Source organism: Oncorhynchus nerka, linkage group LG2, assembly GCF_034236695.1.
Source record: "Oncorhynchus nerka isolate Pitt River linkage group LG2, Oner_Uvic_2.0, whole genome shotgun sequence".
Classification (NCBI taxonomy): Eukaryota; Metazoa; Chordata; class Actinopteri; order Salmoniformes; family Salmonidae; genus Oncorhynchus; species Oncorhynchus nerka.
Genome location: NC_088397.1, coordinates 89,870,905 through 89,885,782, shown reverse-complemented (window position 1 = coordinate 89,885,782; position 14,878 = coordinate 89,870,905). Strand labels below are relative to the sequence as shown.

The 14,878-nt window shown below is 52.2% G+C and overlaps 1 protein-coding gene across 1 annotated transcript in view; it reads right to left on the bottom strand.

Moving 5' to 3' along the window:
- The window catches only part of podxl2 (podocalyxin-like 2), a 53,929-nt gene that overhangs the window by 9,101 nt on the left and 29,950 nt on the right, over positions 1 to 14,878 (bottom strand). The window contains exons 2-6 of the mRNA XM_029685239.2: positions 6,711 to 6,854; positions 6,179 to 6,376; positions 3,337 to 4,097; positions 2,369 to 2,443; positions 172 to 328 (exon numbers count right to left, since the gene is read on the bottom strand). Coding sequence (XP_029541099.1) covers positions 172 to 328; positions 2,369 to 2,443; positions 3,337 to 4,097; positions 6,179 to 6,376; positions 6,711 to 6,854 — 1,335 coding nt within the window. The remainder of the gene's footprint in view (positions 1 to 171; positions 329 to 2,368; positions 2,444 to 3,336; positions 4,098 to 6,178; positions 6,377 to 6,710; positions 6,855 to 14,878) is intronic.

Below are 14,878 nucleotides of genomic sequence, written 5' to 3'. Positions count from 1 at the left end.
GAAGAACTTGACTCAAAATCACACATTCCCTAATGATCTGCAATAGAAACATGCCCATAAGTAGGCCTGGAACTTGAATGAAGGGAGAAAGTGAACCAGAGCTGGGTCCTACACACAGTCATAGGTCCTACCCAATGATGTCATACAGTATGTCTGTAGACATTCTCTTACCGTGTTCGCTGGCCAGTGTGATGAGCAGCTGGTGGTCCTGCATGGTGGGTTTAGAGAGAGAGATGAGCCAGGAGCCCTGAGGACTATCCATCTTCCTAGAGAAGGCTGTTTCTAGTAGCTCCAGGAGCCGGTCCCCACTCTCCACACGGAACTCATCCTGACCAGGAGACAGAGATGTCACAGGGTTAGGGCAAAGTTAGTTAGTTAGTTAGAGAAGGCTGTCTCTACACTTAAAAGCTACACTCCAAAAGGGTTCTTCGGTTGTCCCCATAGGAGAACCCTTTTTGGTTCCAGGTAGAAACCTTTTGTTTTCCATGTTGTACCCTATGTGAAATGATTCTACCTGGAACCTAAAAGAGTTCTACCTGGAACCAAAATGGTTCTACTTCGAACCAAAAAGGGTTCTTCAAAGTGTTATTTTATGGGGACAGCCGTAGAACCCTTTTAGGTTCTAGAATGTATCTAGAACCTAAAAGGGTTCTTCGGCTGTCCCCATAAGAGAACAATTTGAAGAACCCTTTTTGTTCCAGGTAGAACCCCATGTAGAGCCCTTTTTACAGAGGGGTCAACATGGAACCCAAAAAGGGTTCTCCTATGGGGACAGCTGAAGAACCCATTTGGAACCATTTTTTCTAACAGTGTAGCTCCAAAAGCCGGTCCCCACTCTCCACACGGATCTCATCCTGATAACAACAGGAGAGGTCAAAGGTCACGGTCACAGTGAAAACAAGGGAACCAGGTAGCCTGATTGCTGTCAGATCAGTTTGCTTTGTGCTTTTAACCAACTCCTATGAAGTTAGGGAACTAGCAGAAACAAAAAAAAGATCTGGGGCCTGAGGATAAGGTAGAGTAAACAGACAGACAGACAAACAAATACACAACTGTTAAACAGTGGAGGATAAAAGACAAGGCCAGGTGGTGATGTTGTCTGTTGTTGTCATTGCATGCATGTTTCAATAAATCAATCTACTGCCAAGTATTGCGTTGAATTAATCACACTCCCGTGTAGGAGCTGCTGTTTCCAAAACAAAACATGTCGTTCTGTGGATCTGAGAGTTTCTCTCTTCCTCCCTGCTGGGTACTACTGGTTACTCTGCAGCGGTTGGCGTGACAACCCAAAAGGTCACATTGATTATAATCGCATTGCTTTGTGCTGTTTCCATGGTGACGGAAGACTCTTGGGTGATGGATGGGGTGTGACGGATGGCGAGGAGGATGTTGTGTTTAAGGACCGACTGTCAGAGGACAGGAAGGGCTGTCTTCTGTCTCTCTGTTAACTCCTGTTTGTCTCACAGTGAAGGACAACAATGGAGCTAATCTGAATCTATTGGCTAGCCTGGTTAAAAACAGACTGAACACTACACTCACTACAGTTTAACCAGGCTGATTTCAACCCATCATGCCATATTGATTCAATTATAGATTCAACTAGTAGGCATGAAATTATTGTAGGGAATTGTCTAAGAAACAGCAGCAATGTAGTGCTGCATTACTATGGTCCCTTTTTCAGGACCCTGTCTTTCAAAGATAATTTCGTAAAAATCCAAATAACTTCACAGCATCATCGGACTGAGCTTGTAACGCTGTGCGTTACAGGGAAGACATCCTCCTCCCTCATGTGGTACCCTTCCTGCAGGCTCATACTGACACTCTCCAGCATGACAATGCCACCAGCCACACTGCTTGTTCTGTGCGTGATTTCCTGCAAGACAGGAATGTCAGTGTTCTGCCATGGCCAGCAAAGAGCCCGGATCTCAAACCCATTGAGCATGCCTGGGATCTGTTGGATCGGAGGGTGAGGGCTAGGGCCATTCCCCCAGAAATGCCAGGGAACTTGCAGGTGCCTTGGTGGAAGAGTGGGGTGACATCTCACAGCAAGAACTGGCAAATCTGGTGCAGTCCATGAGGAAGAGATGCACTGCAGTACTTAATGCAGCTGGTGGCCACACCAGATACTGGCTGTTACTTTTGATTTTGACCCCCCCTTTGTTCAGGGACACATTATTCCATTTCTGTTAGTCACATGTCTGTGGAACATGTTCAGTTTATGTCTCAGTTGTTGAATCTTGATATGTTCATACGAATATTTACACATGTTAAGTTTGCTGGAAATAAACAGAGTTGACAGTGAAAGGACGTTTCTTTTTTTGCTGAGTTTAGTTAGTCACTTTATGGTCCTCAACGTTGTGGTACTCACACAGTCAACGCTGTCTGACATGTTGAGGATGATGTAGCCCTTCCCAGCCAGATCGCTCCAGTCCACACAGATCACCTGGTGGTTACACGAAGAGAGGAGTTAATATGAGCAAGCACGAGGTTGTTAAACCAATTTACAACCCTCAAAATACACAGTTCAATAGTGTGACAGAGTGGGTTCAAACTAGAGTCTCCTAAGTGGTAACCCGCTGAACTAAAGCTTGGGCATTACCTCAGGGAGTTAACAAAGTCTTCAGGTCTCAGGTTACTCATCATATGATCATAGTTTACTGAACTACATGAGAGATACTACTGAACCTGTACCTGAACCCGTACCTGAACCCCGAACCTGTACCCGAACCTGTACCCGAACCTGTACTCGTACCTGTACTCGTACCTGTACCTGAACTTGAACCTGTACCTGAACCCGTACTCGTACCTGTACCTGAACATGAACCTGTACCTGAACCCGTACCTGTACCTGAACTTGAACCTGAACCTGTACTCGTACCTGAACCTGAACTTGAATGGAGGAACCTGTACCTGAACTTGAACCTGAACTTGAACCTGTACTCGTACCTGAACTTGAACCTGTACCTGTACCTGAACCTGTACCTGAACCTGTACCTGAACTTGAACCTGTACCTCTACCTGTACCTGTACCTGAACATGTACCTGAACCTGAACCTGTACCTGAACATGTACCTGAACCTGAACATGTACCTGAACATGTACCTGAACCTGTACCTGTACCTGAACATGTACCTGAACCTGAACCTGTACCTGAACATGTACCTGAACCTGTACCTGTACCTGAACTTGAACCTGTACCTCTACCTGTACCTGAACCTGTACCTGAACTTGAACCTGTACCTGTACCTGAACCTGTACCTGAACCTGTACCTCTACCTGTACCTGTACCTGAACCTGTACCTGTACCTGAACTTGAACTTGAACTTGAACCTGTACCTGCTGTATCTCCTGTGAGAAGTGTGCACCATGGAGGATCTCTGTCTCTGTTAACAGCTCTGTTCCTCCATTTTTAACCTCCTGCTCCTCCTGCCTCCTCTCCTCCTCCTCCTGGCCCTCCCTCCCATCCTCCAGACGATCCCAGGAGTCCTCTGTGAAGCCGACTGTGGGGGCCAAAGAAGCAGAAGGGACCGTGGTCAGGGGAGAGATGGACCCTCCTCCCCCCCTGTCACTCCCAGGTCCTCCAAGGACCACTGTCTCCTCTTCCTCTTCATCCTCTTCCTCCACCACCTCCTCCCGGTCTTCTGTATGAATGTTGTCCGGCTGGAGGGGCCCAAAGCTGGGGAAGACACCCACCTCTGGGAGGGTGGGTCTGGAGGTGGCGATGGAGACGTCAGGCTCAGTGGTGGGACTCTCCCTCTTCATCTCCCCATCCGTCTCCTCTTCCTCCTCTGCTACCTCTACCTCCACTGTGTCCCCAGGAGGTGATTCCTGGCCCCCGTGTACAGGGACATATTGTGGGTCTAAGGTGGTGGAGTCTACAGGAACCACCGGGTCAGCAGCAGGGATGGTGGTGGTGGTAGACAGGCCCTGGTTCTGGGCATAGCCAGGCTCTACGGGGAGGCCACTGGACTCTCTCTCCATCTCCCATAACTCCCGCTCCAGATTCTCCATCGCAGTCATGAAAGGAGAAGTGTGGTTCCCCTGTCTGGGTTCCTCCATAGGAGAGGTGGAGGACTGGGAGAGGGTTTGACTGTAACCTGATAAAATCAAGAAGAAATGGTAGTACTTGATTTTAGAGTACAGCGATGACCAGGTATTTACTAGTACACACAGTAGTAACCGATGAATTACTTGTTGTTTTATTTGGAATGCGGTAACAGATGAGGTTTAACTCAGGGAGGCTCTTTAACTCTGTGATGTGACATGTGACATGTGTCAGTGTGGCTGAGACAAATGTATTATCCACAACACAGACAGGAATGTCAATCCCTGCTGAAAAAGTTTGGCATGAGCCCTCAAATCCTCAACAAAAAGTTATACTACTGAACCATTGAGAGCATCTTGACTGACTGCGTCACTACTTGGTATGGCAACTGCACCGCCTTCGATCGCATGGCGCTACAGAGGGTGGTGCGGACAGCCCGGTACATCACTGGGGCCCGAGCTACCTGTCATCCAGGCGGTGTTAAAGGAAGGCCCGGGAAATTGTTGAAGACTCCAGCTACCCAAGCCATAAACTGTTCTCTCAGCTTCCAAACGGCAAGTCCAACACCAACAGGCTCCTGAATAGCTTCTACCGCCAAACCATAAGACTGATGTATAGCTAACAAAAGGGCTATACGGACTACAGGCAGGTATTGACCTTTTTTATTTTGTACACTCACAGATCTCTACACACTCATTCGCACACACACACACACACACTTTATTTGCTCACATATACACACACACACACTCACATACGATCATTATATACACTGCTGCTACTCTGTTTATCATATATCCTGATGCCTAGTCCCCTTACCCCTATCTACTTCCATCACTCCAGTATCCCATCACATTATCAGTACTGGCCCTAGAACTGAGCCTGTAATATAGCTTACTTAATATCTCGTGTTCTTCCTATTTCTATTTCTCATTAGTTTTTGTTCTACTTTACTTTATATTATAATATTTTTTGTACTGATACTGATTACTGCATTGTTGGGAAAGAGCTTGCAAGAAAGGCATTCCACTGTACTTGCACACATGACAACAAAACTCGAAACTAGTGTTGCCTGGATTACAATAGGCTGGGTGGCAGCCCCCCCCATTCAGAAACAGATTAAACCCTATCGTTCTGGAATAGAAAACTGAGAGTGACAACATGTCCCCACATGGATTCCTTTGTGTCGTCTGTTCAGTGATCTCTGAGTTCAGTGGGTTAAAGAGAGAGGCTTTAGTACTAAGAAAGAGAGGAGGACTGAGCTAATGCTGAAAGACAACTGGCATAACAATGAGTCCGGTAACTGTACTGCAGACACTGTAACTCTTCTATCTCTGTCGAGTCATTCATGTTCGTCACGACGTTGAACGAACAGAGACAGAGAGGACCTAGCTAAAAACACAAACACACTCTGTTCCAAAACCATAGCCTGGTCCCAGATCTGTTTGTGCTGTCTTGCCAACTCCTATAGACAGCACATAGACTGAACCACCAGGCTAAACTAGGCTATATAACCACAGAGGCTACAGAGACTAAACTGCTGCTGGTGGTTTTTTGCCTGAAAGTCGACTCCACCCGATATCTGCAGCGTGGAATCCCATTTGCCACCGCGGTACAGCCCTGGGTTCAAATACTAACTGAAATCTTTCAGATATTTTAGTGTCTGCTCTAGCCTGCCTGGAGTACCAGGTGGGTGGGGATTTGCCATTTTGGGACTATTCCATTTGTCTTTTAAACTAGGCGAGTTCAATCAAGCACAGATGAAGTATTTTCAATTATTTCAAATATGATTTGAATCCAGGTCTGCCACTTTGGCCTGTGAAAGATATTCCCATTCCCCCTTCTGCATAATGCAACGAGTCAGACTCCACTTTCTCTGCAGTGCTCTGCCTGTGCCCAGCCTACCAAAATAAACAGTTCTGAGCCGAACTATACCCATTTCAGCAGTACCATAATCACTTCTACAGTGTGTCTGGTGCTGCTGTTTGAGACACGCTACCTGCTGCCATGTATTCCCACTATCGAGGGTCTTCCCTGTCTTTCTCCTGTCCTTGGCACGAAATAATGGACAAGGTGTAGCAAGGGAACTCTGAAGTCTGACAGGAAGGACCATCATATACATAGTCTACGTACCTCTGAGGGAGTTCCTGTCTAGATCAGTGATGTTGACTTGGTCTCTGACATCGTCCCAGAGATTAACAGAGGACTGGAGAGGCTTGTTGTCTTCACCGTCCTCACTGAAGAACCCTGAGGACTCCTGGGACGTGTCCTGCTGGGAGGTCTCCCGTCCCTGGGAGGTTAGGCCTGGTACCGTGGTGGGGCTGCCTGGAACTACAGAGAAACAATTATACTTTATTGTCTTGATTTATTATTTACTTTATTGTCAATCCACAGACATTTGTATTTTGCTTATAGCCCAACCCCAAAGACACAAACACTCTCCCTGGACCAGTTTCTCAGGGGTTAAATACCTTGTTCAAAAGCACAACGGCAGGAGATTGCATCTAGGGTACTGATGCCAGTGAGGCTCCAGTTGCCATGCCAGATTGCATCTAGGGTACTGATGCCAGTGAGCCTCCAGTTGCCATGCCTCACCAGATGTTTCAGTCGGATATTGGAAATGAACCAGCAACCCTCTGGTTGCTGGCCCGCTTCTCAAACCTACCGGTCATCATCTCAGGCTGCTCCTCCACATCTAGATCCAGGTCAATGAGGGACAGAGGAGAGGGCTGGGAGGTGGACAGCAAAGTGGGTGGTCCATCACTCAACAGGGTGTCACAGGACAACAGGAACAACAGTGTGATGGAGCCTGGAAAGAAAGAGTGAAGGAAAGAAAGATTTCCACACAGTTCTTAGTTAATACCAGGTAAGTACCAGCTTAAATCAGCTGTGAAATAAACCAAGACAAGATTTTCACTGTCAACTGTTTTTTGATCAGATAAATAGCAGTCAAATAGCCTTGTTCTCTGCCATTTTTCTACAGTGTTAAATTGTGGCTACATACTGTAGAGCTGTCTTATACGGCCTGTGTGTATTTTTTATTTATTTTTTATTTCACCTTTATTTAACCAGGTAGACAAGTTGAGAACAAGTTCTCATTTACAATTGCGACCTGGCCAAGAAAAAGCAAAGCAGTTTGACAGATACAACGACACAGAGTTACACATGGAGTAAAACAAACACAGTCAATAATACAGTATAAACAAGTCTATATACAATGTGAGCAAATGAGGTTAGATAAGGGAGGTAAAGGCAAAAAAAAGGCCATGGTGGCGAAGTAAATACAATATAGCAAGTAAAACACTGGAATGGTAGATTCTGCAGTGGAAGAATGTGCAAAGTAGAGAGAGAAATAATGGGGTGCAAAGGAGCTAAATAAATAAATACAGTAGGGGGAGAGGTAGTTGTTTGGGCTAAATTATAGATGGGCTATGTACAGGTGCAGTAATCTGTGAGCTGCTCTGACAGCTGGTGCTTAAAGCTAGTGAGGGAGATAAGTGTTTCCAGTTTCAGAAATTTTTGTAGTTCATTCCAGTCATTGGCAGCAGAGAACTGGAAGGAGAGGCGGCCAAAGAAAGAATTGGTTTTGGGGGTGACCAGAGAGATATACCTGCTGGAGCGCGTGCTACAGGTGGGTGCCGCTATGGTGACCAGCGAGCTGAGATAAGGTGGGGCTTTACCTAGCAGGGTCTTGTAGATGACCTGGAGCCAGTGGGTTTGGCGACGAAAATGAAGCGAAGGCCAGCCAACGAGAGTGTACAGGTCGCAGTGGTGGGTAGTATATGGGGATTTGGTGACAAAACGGATGGCACTGTGATAGACTGCATCCAATTAATTGAGTAGGGTATTGGGGGCTATTTTGTAGATGACATCGCCGAAGTCGAGGATCGGTAGGATGGTCAGTTTAAAGCAGCTGTCTTATATGGCCTGTGTGTATTTAAAGCAGCTGTTGGATGTGACTGGCCACAGGACGCTGGCATGGCCGAGACAGATGGACAATGAGGTAACTAAGCACTTAACCTGCTAAGACATTTTCCCCTGTCTTTACACTCTACTGCCACTTCCCTGCCTCCTCAACCCCAGCCTTTCGCCAGCTTATTATTAACCCCAACCTGTCCCCAGCCTAGTCTTAACACCAACAGTCCGCTGCCTGTCCCCAGCCTGTCCACAGCCTAGTCTTAACCCCAGCAGTATGCTGACTGTCCCCAGCCTGTCCACAGCCTAGTCTTAACCCCAGCAGTCCACTGCCTGTCCCCAGCCTGTCCACAGCCTAGTCCTAACCCCAGCAGTCCGCTGCCTGTCCCCAGCCTGTCCACAGCCTAGTCTTAATCCCAGCAGTATGCTGACTGTCCCCAGCCTGTCCCCAGCCTAGTCTTAACCCCAGCAGTCCACTGCCTGTCCCCAGCCTGTCCACAGCCTAGTCTTAACCCCAGCAGTCCACTGCCTGTCCCCAGCCTAGTCTTAACCCCAGCAGTCCACTGCCTGTCCCCAGCCTAGTCTTAACCCCAGCAGTCCACTGCCTGTCCCCAGCCTAGTCTTAACCCCAGCAGTATGCTGCCTGTCCCCAGCCTGTCCACAGCCTAGTCTTAACCCCAGCAGTCCCCAGCTTGTCCACAGCCTAGTCTTAACCCCAGCAGTCCACTGCCTGTCCCCAGCCTAGTCTTTAACCCCAGCAGTCCACTGCCTGTCCCCAGCCTAGTCTTAACCCCAGCAGTCCACTGCCTGTCCCCAGCCTGTCCACAGCCTAGTCTTAACCCCAGCAGTCCGCTGCCTGTCCACAGCCTAGTCTTAACCCCAACAGTCCACTGCCTGTCCACAGCCTAGTCTTAACCCCAGCAGTCCCCAGCCTATCCACAGCCTAGTCTTAACCCCAGCAGTCCCCAGCCTGTCCCCAGCCTAGTCTTAACCCCAGCAGTCCACTGCCTGTCCTCAGCCTAGTCTTAACCCCAGCAGTATGCTGCCTGTCCTCAGCCTAGTCTTAACCCCAGCAGTCCACTGCCTGTCCTCAGCCTAGTCTTAACCCCAGCAGTATGCTGCCTGTCCCCAGCTTGTCCACAGCCTAGTCTTAACCCCAGCAGTATGCTGCCTGTCCCCAGCCTAGTCTTAACCCCAGCAGTCCACTGCCTGTCCCCAGCCTAGTCTTAACCCCAGCAGTATGCTGCCTGTCCACAGCCTAGTCTTAACCCCAGCAGTATGCTGCCTGTCCCCAGCCTGTCCACAGCCTAGTCTTAACCCCATCAGTCCACTGCCTGTCCCCAGCCCGTCCACAGCCTAGTCTTAACCCCAGCAGTATGCTGCCTGTCCACAGCCTAGTCTTAACCCCATCAGTCCACTGCCTGTCCCCAGCCTGTCCACAGCCTAGTCTTAACCCCAGCAGTATGCTGCCTGTCCCCAGCCTAGTCTTAACCCCAGCAGTATGCTGCCTGTCCCCAGCTTGTCCCCAGCCTAGTCTTAACACCAACAGTCCGCTGCCTGTCCACAGCCTAGTCTTAACCCCAGCAGTATGCTGCCTGTCCCCAGCCTAGTCTTAACCCCAGCAGTATGCTGCCAGTCCCCAGCCTGTCCCCAGCCTAGTCTTAACCCCAGCAGTCCGCTGCCTGTCCCCAGCCTAGTCTTAACCCCAGCAGTATGCTGCCTGTCCCCAGCCTAGCCTTAACCCCAGCAGTATGCTGCCTGTCCCCAGCCTGTCCACAGCCTAGTCTTAACCCCATCAGTCCCCAGCCTGTCCACAGCCTAGTCTTAAACCCAGCAGTCCACTGCCTGTCCCCAGCCTGTCCACAGCCTAGTCTTAACCCCAGCAGTCCCCAGCCTGTCCACAGCCTAGTCTTAACCCCAGCAGTCCCCAGCTTGTCCACAGCCTAGTCTTAACCCCAGCAGTCCACTGCCTGTCCCCAGCCCAGTCTTTAACCCCAGCAGTCCACTGCCTGTCCCCAGCCTAGTCTTAACCCCAGCAGTCCACTGCCTGTCCCCAGCCTGTCCACAGCCTAGTCTTAACCCCAGCAGTATGCTGCCTGTCCCCAGCCTGTCCACAGCCTAGTCTTAACCCCAGCAGTATGCTGCCTGTCCCCAGCCTGTCCACAGCCTAGTCTTAACCCCAGAAGTCTGCTGCCTGTCCACAGCCTAGTCTTAACCCCAACAGTCCACTGCCTGTCCACAGCCTAGTCTTAACCCCAGCAGTCCGCTGCCTGTCCTCAGCCTAGTCTTAACCCCTGCAGTATGCTGCCTGTCCCCAGCCTAGTCTTAACCCCAGCAGTCCCCAGCCTGTCCACAGCCTAGTCTTAACCCCCAGCAGTCCCCAGCCTGTCCCCAGCCTAGTCTTAACCCCAGCAGTCCACTGCCTGTCCTCAGCCTAGTCTTAACCCCAGCAGTATGCTGCCTGTCCTCAGCCTAGTCTTAACCCCAGCAGTATGCTGCCTGTCCCCAGCTTGTCCACAGCCTAGTCTTAACCCCAGCAGTATGCTGCCTGTCCCCAGCCTAGTCTTAACCCCAGCAGTATGCTGCCTGTCCACAGCCTAGTCTTAACCCCAGCAGTATGCTGCCTGTCCCCAGCCTAGTCTTAACCCCAGCAGTCCACTGCCTGTCCCCAGCCTAGTCTTAACACCAACAGTCCGCTGCCTGTCCACAGCCTAGTCTTAACCCCAGCAGTATGCTGCCTGTCCCCAGCCTAGTCTTAACCCCAGCATTATGCTGCCAGTCCCCAGCCTGTCCCCAGCCTAGTCTTAACCCCAGCAGTCCACTGCCTGTCCCCAGCCTAGTCTTAACCCCAGCAGTATGCTGCCTGTCCCCAGCCTGTCCACAGCGTAGTCTTAACCCCAGCAGTCCCCAGCTTGTCCACAGCCTAGTCTTAACCCCAGCAGTCCACTGCCTGTCCCCAGCCTAGTCTTAACCCCAGCAGTCCACTGCCTGTCCCCAGCCTAGTCTTAACCCCAGCAGTCCACTGCCTGTCCCCAGCCTGTCCACAGCCTAGTCTTAACCCCAGCAGTATGCTGCCTGTCCCCAGCCTGTCCACAGCCTAGTCTTAACCCCAGCAGTATGCTGCCTGTCCCCAGCCTGTCCACAGCCTAGTCTTAACCCCAGCAGTCCGCTGCCTGTCCACAGCCTAGTCTTAACCCCAGCAGTATGCTGCCTGTCCCCAGCCTAGTCTTAACCCCAGCAGTATGCTGCCAGTCCCCAGCCTGTCCCCAGCCTAGTCTTAACCCCAGCAGTCCGCTGCCTGTCCCCAGCCTAGTCTTAACCCCAGCAGTATGCTGCCTGTCCCCAGCCTAGCCTTAACCCCAGCAGTATGCTGCCTGTCCCCAGCCTGTCCACAGCCTAGTCTTAACCCCAGCAGTCCACTGCCTGTCCACAGCCTAGTCTTAAACCCAGCAGTCCACTGCCTGTCCCCAGCCTGTCCACAGCCTAGTCTTAACCCCATCAGTCCCCAGCCTGTCCACAGCCTAGTCTTAAACCCATCAGTCCACTGCCTGTCCCCAGCCCGTCCACAGCCTAGTCTTAACCCCAGCAGTATGCTGCCTGTCCACAGCCTAGTCTTAACCCCATCAGTCCACTGCCTGTCCCCAGCCTGTCCACAGCCTAGTCTTAACCCCAGCAGTATGCTGCCTGTCCCCAGCCTAGTCTTAACCCCAGCAGTATGCTGCCTGTCCCCAGCTTGTCCCCAGCCTAGTCTTAACACCAACAGTCCGCTGCCTGTCCACAGCCTAGTCTTAACCCCAGCAGTATGCTGCCTGTCCCCAGCCTAGTCTTAACCCCAGCAGTATGCTGCCAGTCCCCAGCCTGTCCCCAGCCTAGTCTTAACCCCAGCAGTCCGCTGCCTGTCCCCAGCCTAGTCTTAACCCCAGCAGTATGCTGCCTGTCCCCAGCCTAGCCTTAACCCCAGCAGTATGCTGCCTGTCCCCAGCCTGTCCACAGCCTAGTCTTAACCCCATCAGTCCCCAGCCTGTCCACAGCCTAGTCTTAAACCCAGCAGTCCACTGCCTGTCCCCAGCCTGTCCACAGCCTAGTCTTAACCCCAGCAGTCCCCAGCCTGTCCACAGCCTAGTCTTAACCCCAGCAGTCCCCAGCTTGTCCACAGCCTAGTCTTAACCCCAGCAGTCCACTGCCTGTCCACAGCCTAGTCTTAACCCCAGCAGTCCACTGCCTGTCCCCAGCCTGTCCACAGCCTAGTCTTAACCCCAGCAGTATGCTGCCTGTCCCCAGCCTGTCCACAGCCTAGTCTTAACCCCAGAAGTCTGCTGCCTGTCCACAGCCTAGTCTTAACCCCAGCAGTATGCTGACTGTCCCCAGCCTGTCCACAGCCTAGTCTTAACCCCAGCAGTCCACTGCCTGTCCCCAGCCTGTCCACAGCCTAGTCCTAACCCCAGCAGTCCGCTGCCTGTCCCCAGCCTGTCCACAGCCTAGTCTTAATCCCAGCAGTATGCTGACTGTCCCCAGCCTGTCCCCAGCCTAGTCTTAACCCCAGCAGTCCACTGCCTGTCCCCAGCCTGTCCACAGCCTAGTCTTAACCCCAGCAGTCCACTGCCTGTCCCCAGCCTAGTCTTAACCCCAGCAGTCCACTGCCTGTCCCCAGCCTAGTCTTAACCCCAGCAGTCCACTGCCTGTCCCCAGCCTAGTCTTAACCCCAGCAGTATGCTGCCTGTCCCCAGCCTGTCCACAGCCTAGTCTTAACCCCAGCAGTCCCCAGCTTGTCCACAGCCTAGTCTTAACCCCAGCAGTCCACTGCCTGTCCCCAGCCTAGTCTTTAACCCCAGCAGTCCACTGCCTGTCCCCAGCCTAGTCTTAACCCCAGCAGTCCACTGCCTGTCCCCAGCCTGTCCACAGCCTAGTCTTAACCCCAGCAGTATGCCTGTCCACAGCCTAGTCTTAACCCCCAGTCCACTGCCTGTCCACAGCCTAGTCTTAACCCCAGCAGTCCCCAGTCCACAGCCTGTCTTAACCCCCAGTCCCCAGCCTGTCCCCAGCCTAGTCTTAACCCCAGCAGTCCAGCAGTCCAGCAGTATGCTGCCTGTCCTCAGCCTAGTCTTAACCCCAGCAGTCCACTGCCCTGTCCTCAGCCTAGTCTTAACCCCAGCAGTATGCTGCCTGTCCCCAGCCTGTCCACAGCCTAGTCTTAACCCAAGCAGTATGCTGCCTGTCCCCAGCCTAGTCTTAACCCCAGCAGTCCACTGCCTGTCCCCAGCCTAGTCTTAACCCCAGTATGCTGCCTGTCCACAGCCTAGTCTTAACCCCAGCAGTATGCTGCCTATCCCCAGCCTGTCCACAGCCTAGTCTTAACCCCATCAGTCCACTGCCTGTCCCAGCCCCGTCCACAGCCTAGTCTTAACCCCAGCAGTATGCTGCCTGTCCCCAGCCTAGTCTTAACCCCATCAGTCCACTGCCTGTCCCCAGCCTGTCCACAGCCTAGTCTTAACCCCAGCAGTATGCTGCCTGTCCCCCAGCCTAGTCTTAACCCCAGCAGTATGCTGCCTGTCCCCAGCTTGTCCCCAGCCTAGTCTTAACACCAACAGTCCGCTGCCTGTCCACAGCCTAGTCTTAACCCCAGCAGTATGCTGCCTGTCCCCAGCCTAGTCTTAACCCCAGCAGTATGCTGCCAGTCCCCAGCCTGTCCCCAGCCTAGTCTTAACCCCAGCAGTCCCTGCCTGTCCCCAGCCTAGTCTTAACCCCAGCAGTATGCTGCCTGTCCCCAGCCTAGCCTTAACCCCAGCAGTATGCTGCCTGTCCCCAGCCTGTCCACAGCCTAGTCTTAACCCCATCAGTCCCCAGCCTGTCCACAGCCTAGTCTTAAACCCAGCAGTCCACTGCCTGTCCCAGCCTGTCCACAGCCTAGTCTTAACCCCAGCAGTCCCCAGCCTGTCCACAGCCTAGTCTTAACCCCAGCAGTCCCCAGCTTGTCCACAGCCTAGTCTTAACCCCAGCAGTCCACTGCCTGTCCCCAGCCTAGTCTTTAACCCCAGCAGTCCACTGCCTGTCCCCAGCCTAGTCTTAACCCCAGCAGTCCACTGCCTGTCCCCAGCCTGTCCACAGCCTAGTCTTAACCCCAGCAGTATGCTGCCTGTCCCCAGCCTGTCCACAGCCTAGTCTTAACCCCAGCAGTATGCTGCCTGTCCCCAGCCTGTCCACAGCCTAGTCTTAACCCCAGAAGTCTGCTGCCTGTCCACAGCCTAGTCTTAACCCCAACAGTCCACTGCCTGTCCACAGCCTAGTCTTAACCCCAGCAGTCCGCTGCCTGTCCTCAGCCTAGTCTTAACCCCTGCAGTATGCTGCCTGTCCCCAGCCTAGTCTTAACCCCAGCAGTCCCCAGCCTGTCCACAGCCTAGTCTTAACCCCAGCAGTCCCCAGCCTGTCCCCAGCCTAGTCTTAACCCCAGCAGTCCACTGCCTGTCCTCAGCCTAGTCTTAACCCCAGCAGTATGCTGCCTGTCCTCAGCCTAGTCTTAACCCCAGCAGTATGCTGCCTGTCCCCAGCTTGTCCACAGCCTAGTCTTAACCCCAGCAGTATGCTGTCCCCAGCCTAGTCTTCCCCAGCCTGTCCACAGCCTAGTCTTAACCCCAGCAGTATGCTGCCTGTCCCCAGTCTTCCACTCCCCAGCCTAGTCTTAACCCCAGCAGTCCGCTGCCTGTCCACAGCCTAGTCTTAACCCCAGCAGTATGCTGCCTGTCCCCAGCCTAGTCTTAACCCCAGCATGCTGCCAGTCCCCAGCCTGTCCCCAGCCTAGTCTTAACCCCCAGTCCACTGCCTGTCCACAGCCTAGTCTTAACCCCAGCAGTAGTCCCCAGCCTGTCCACAGCCTAGTCTTAACCCCAGCAGTCCCCAGCTTGTCCACAGCCTAGTCTTAAC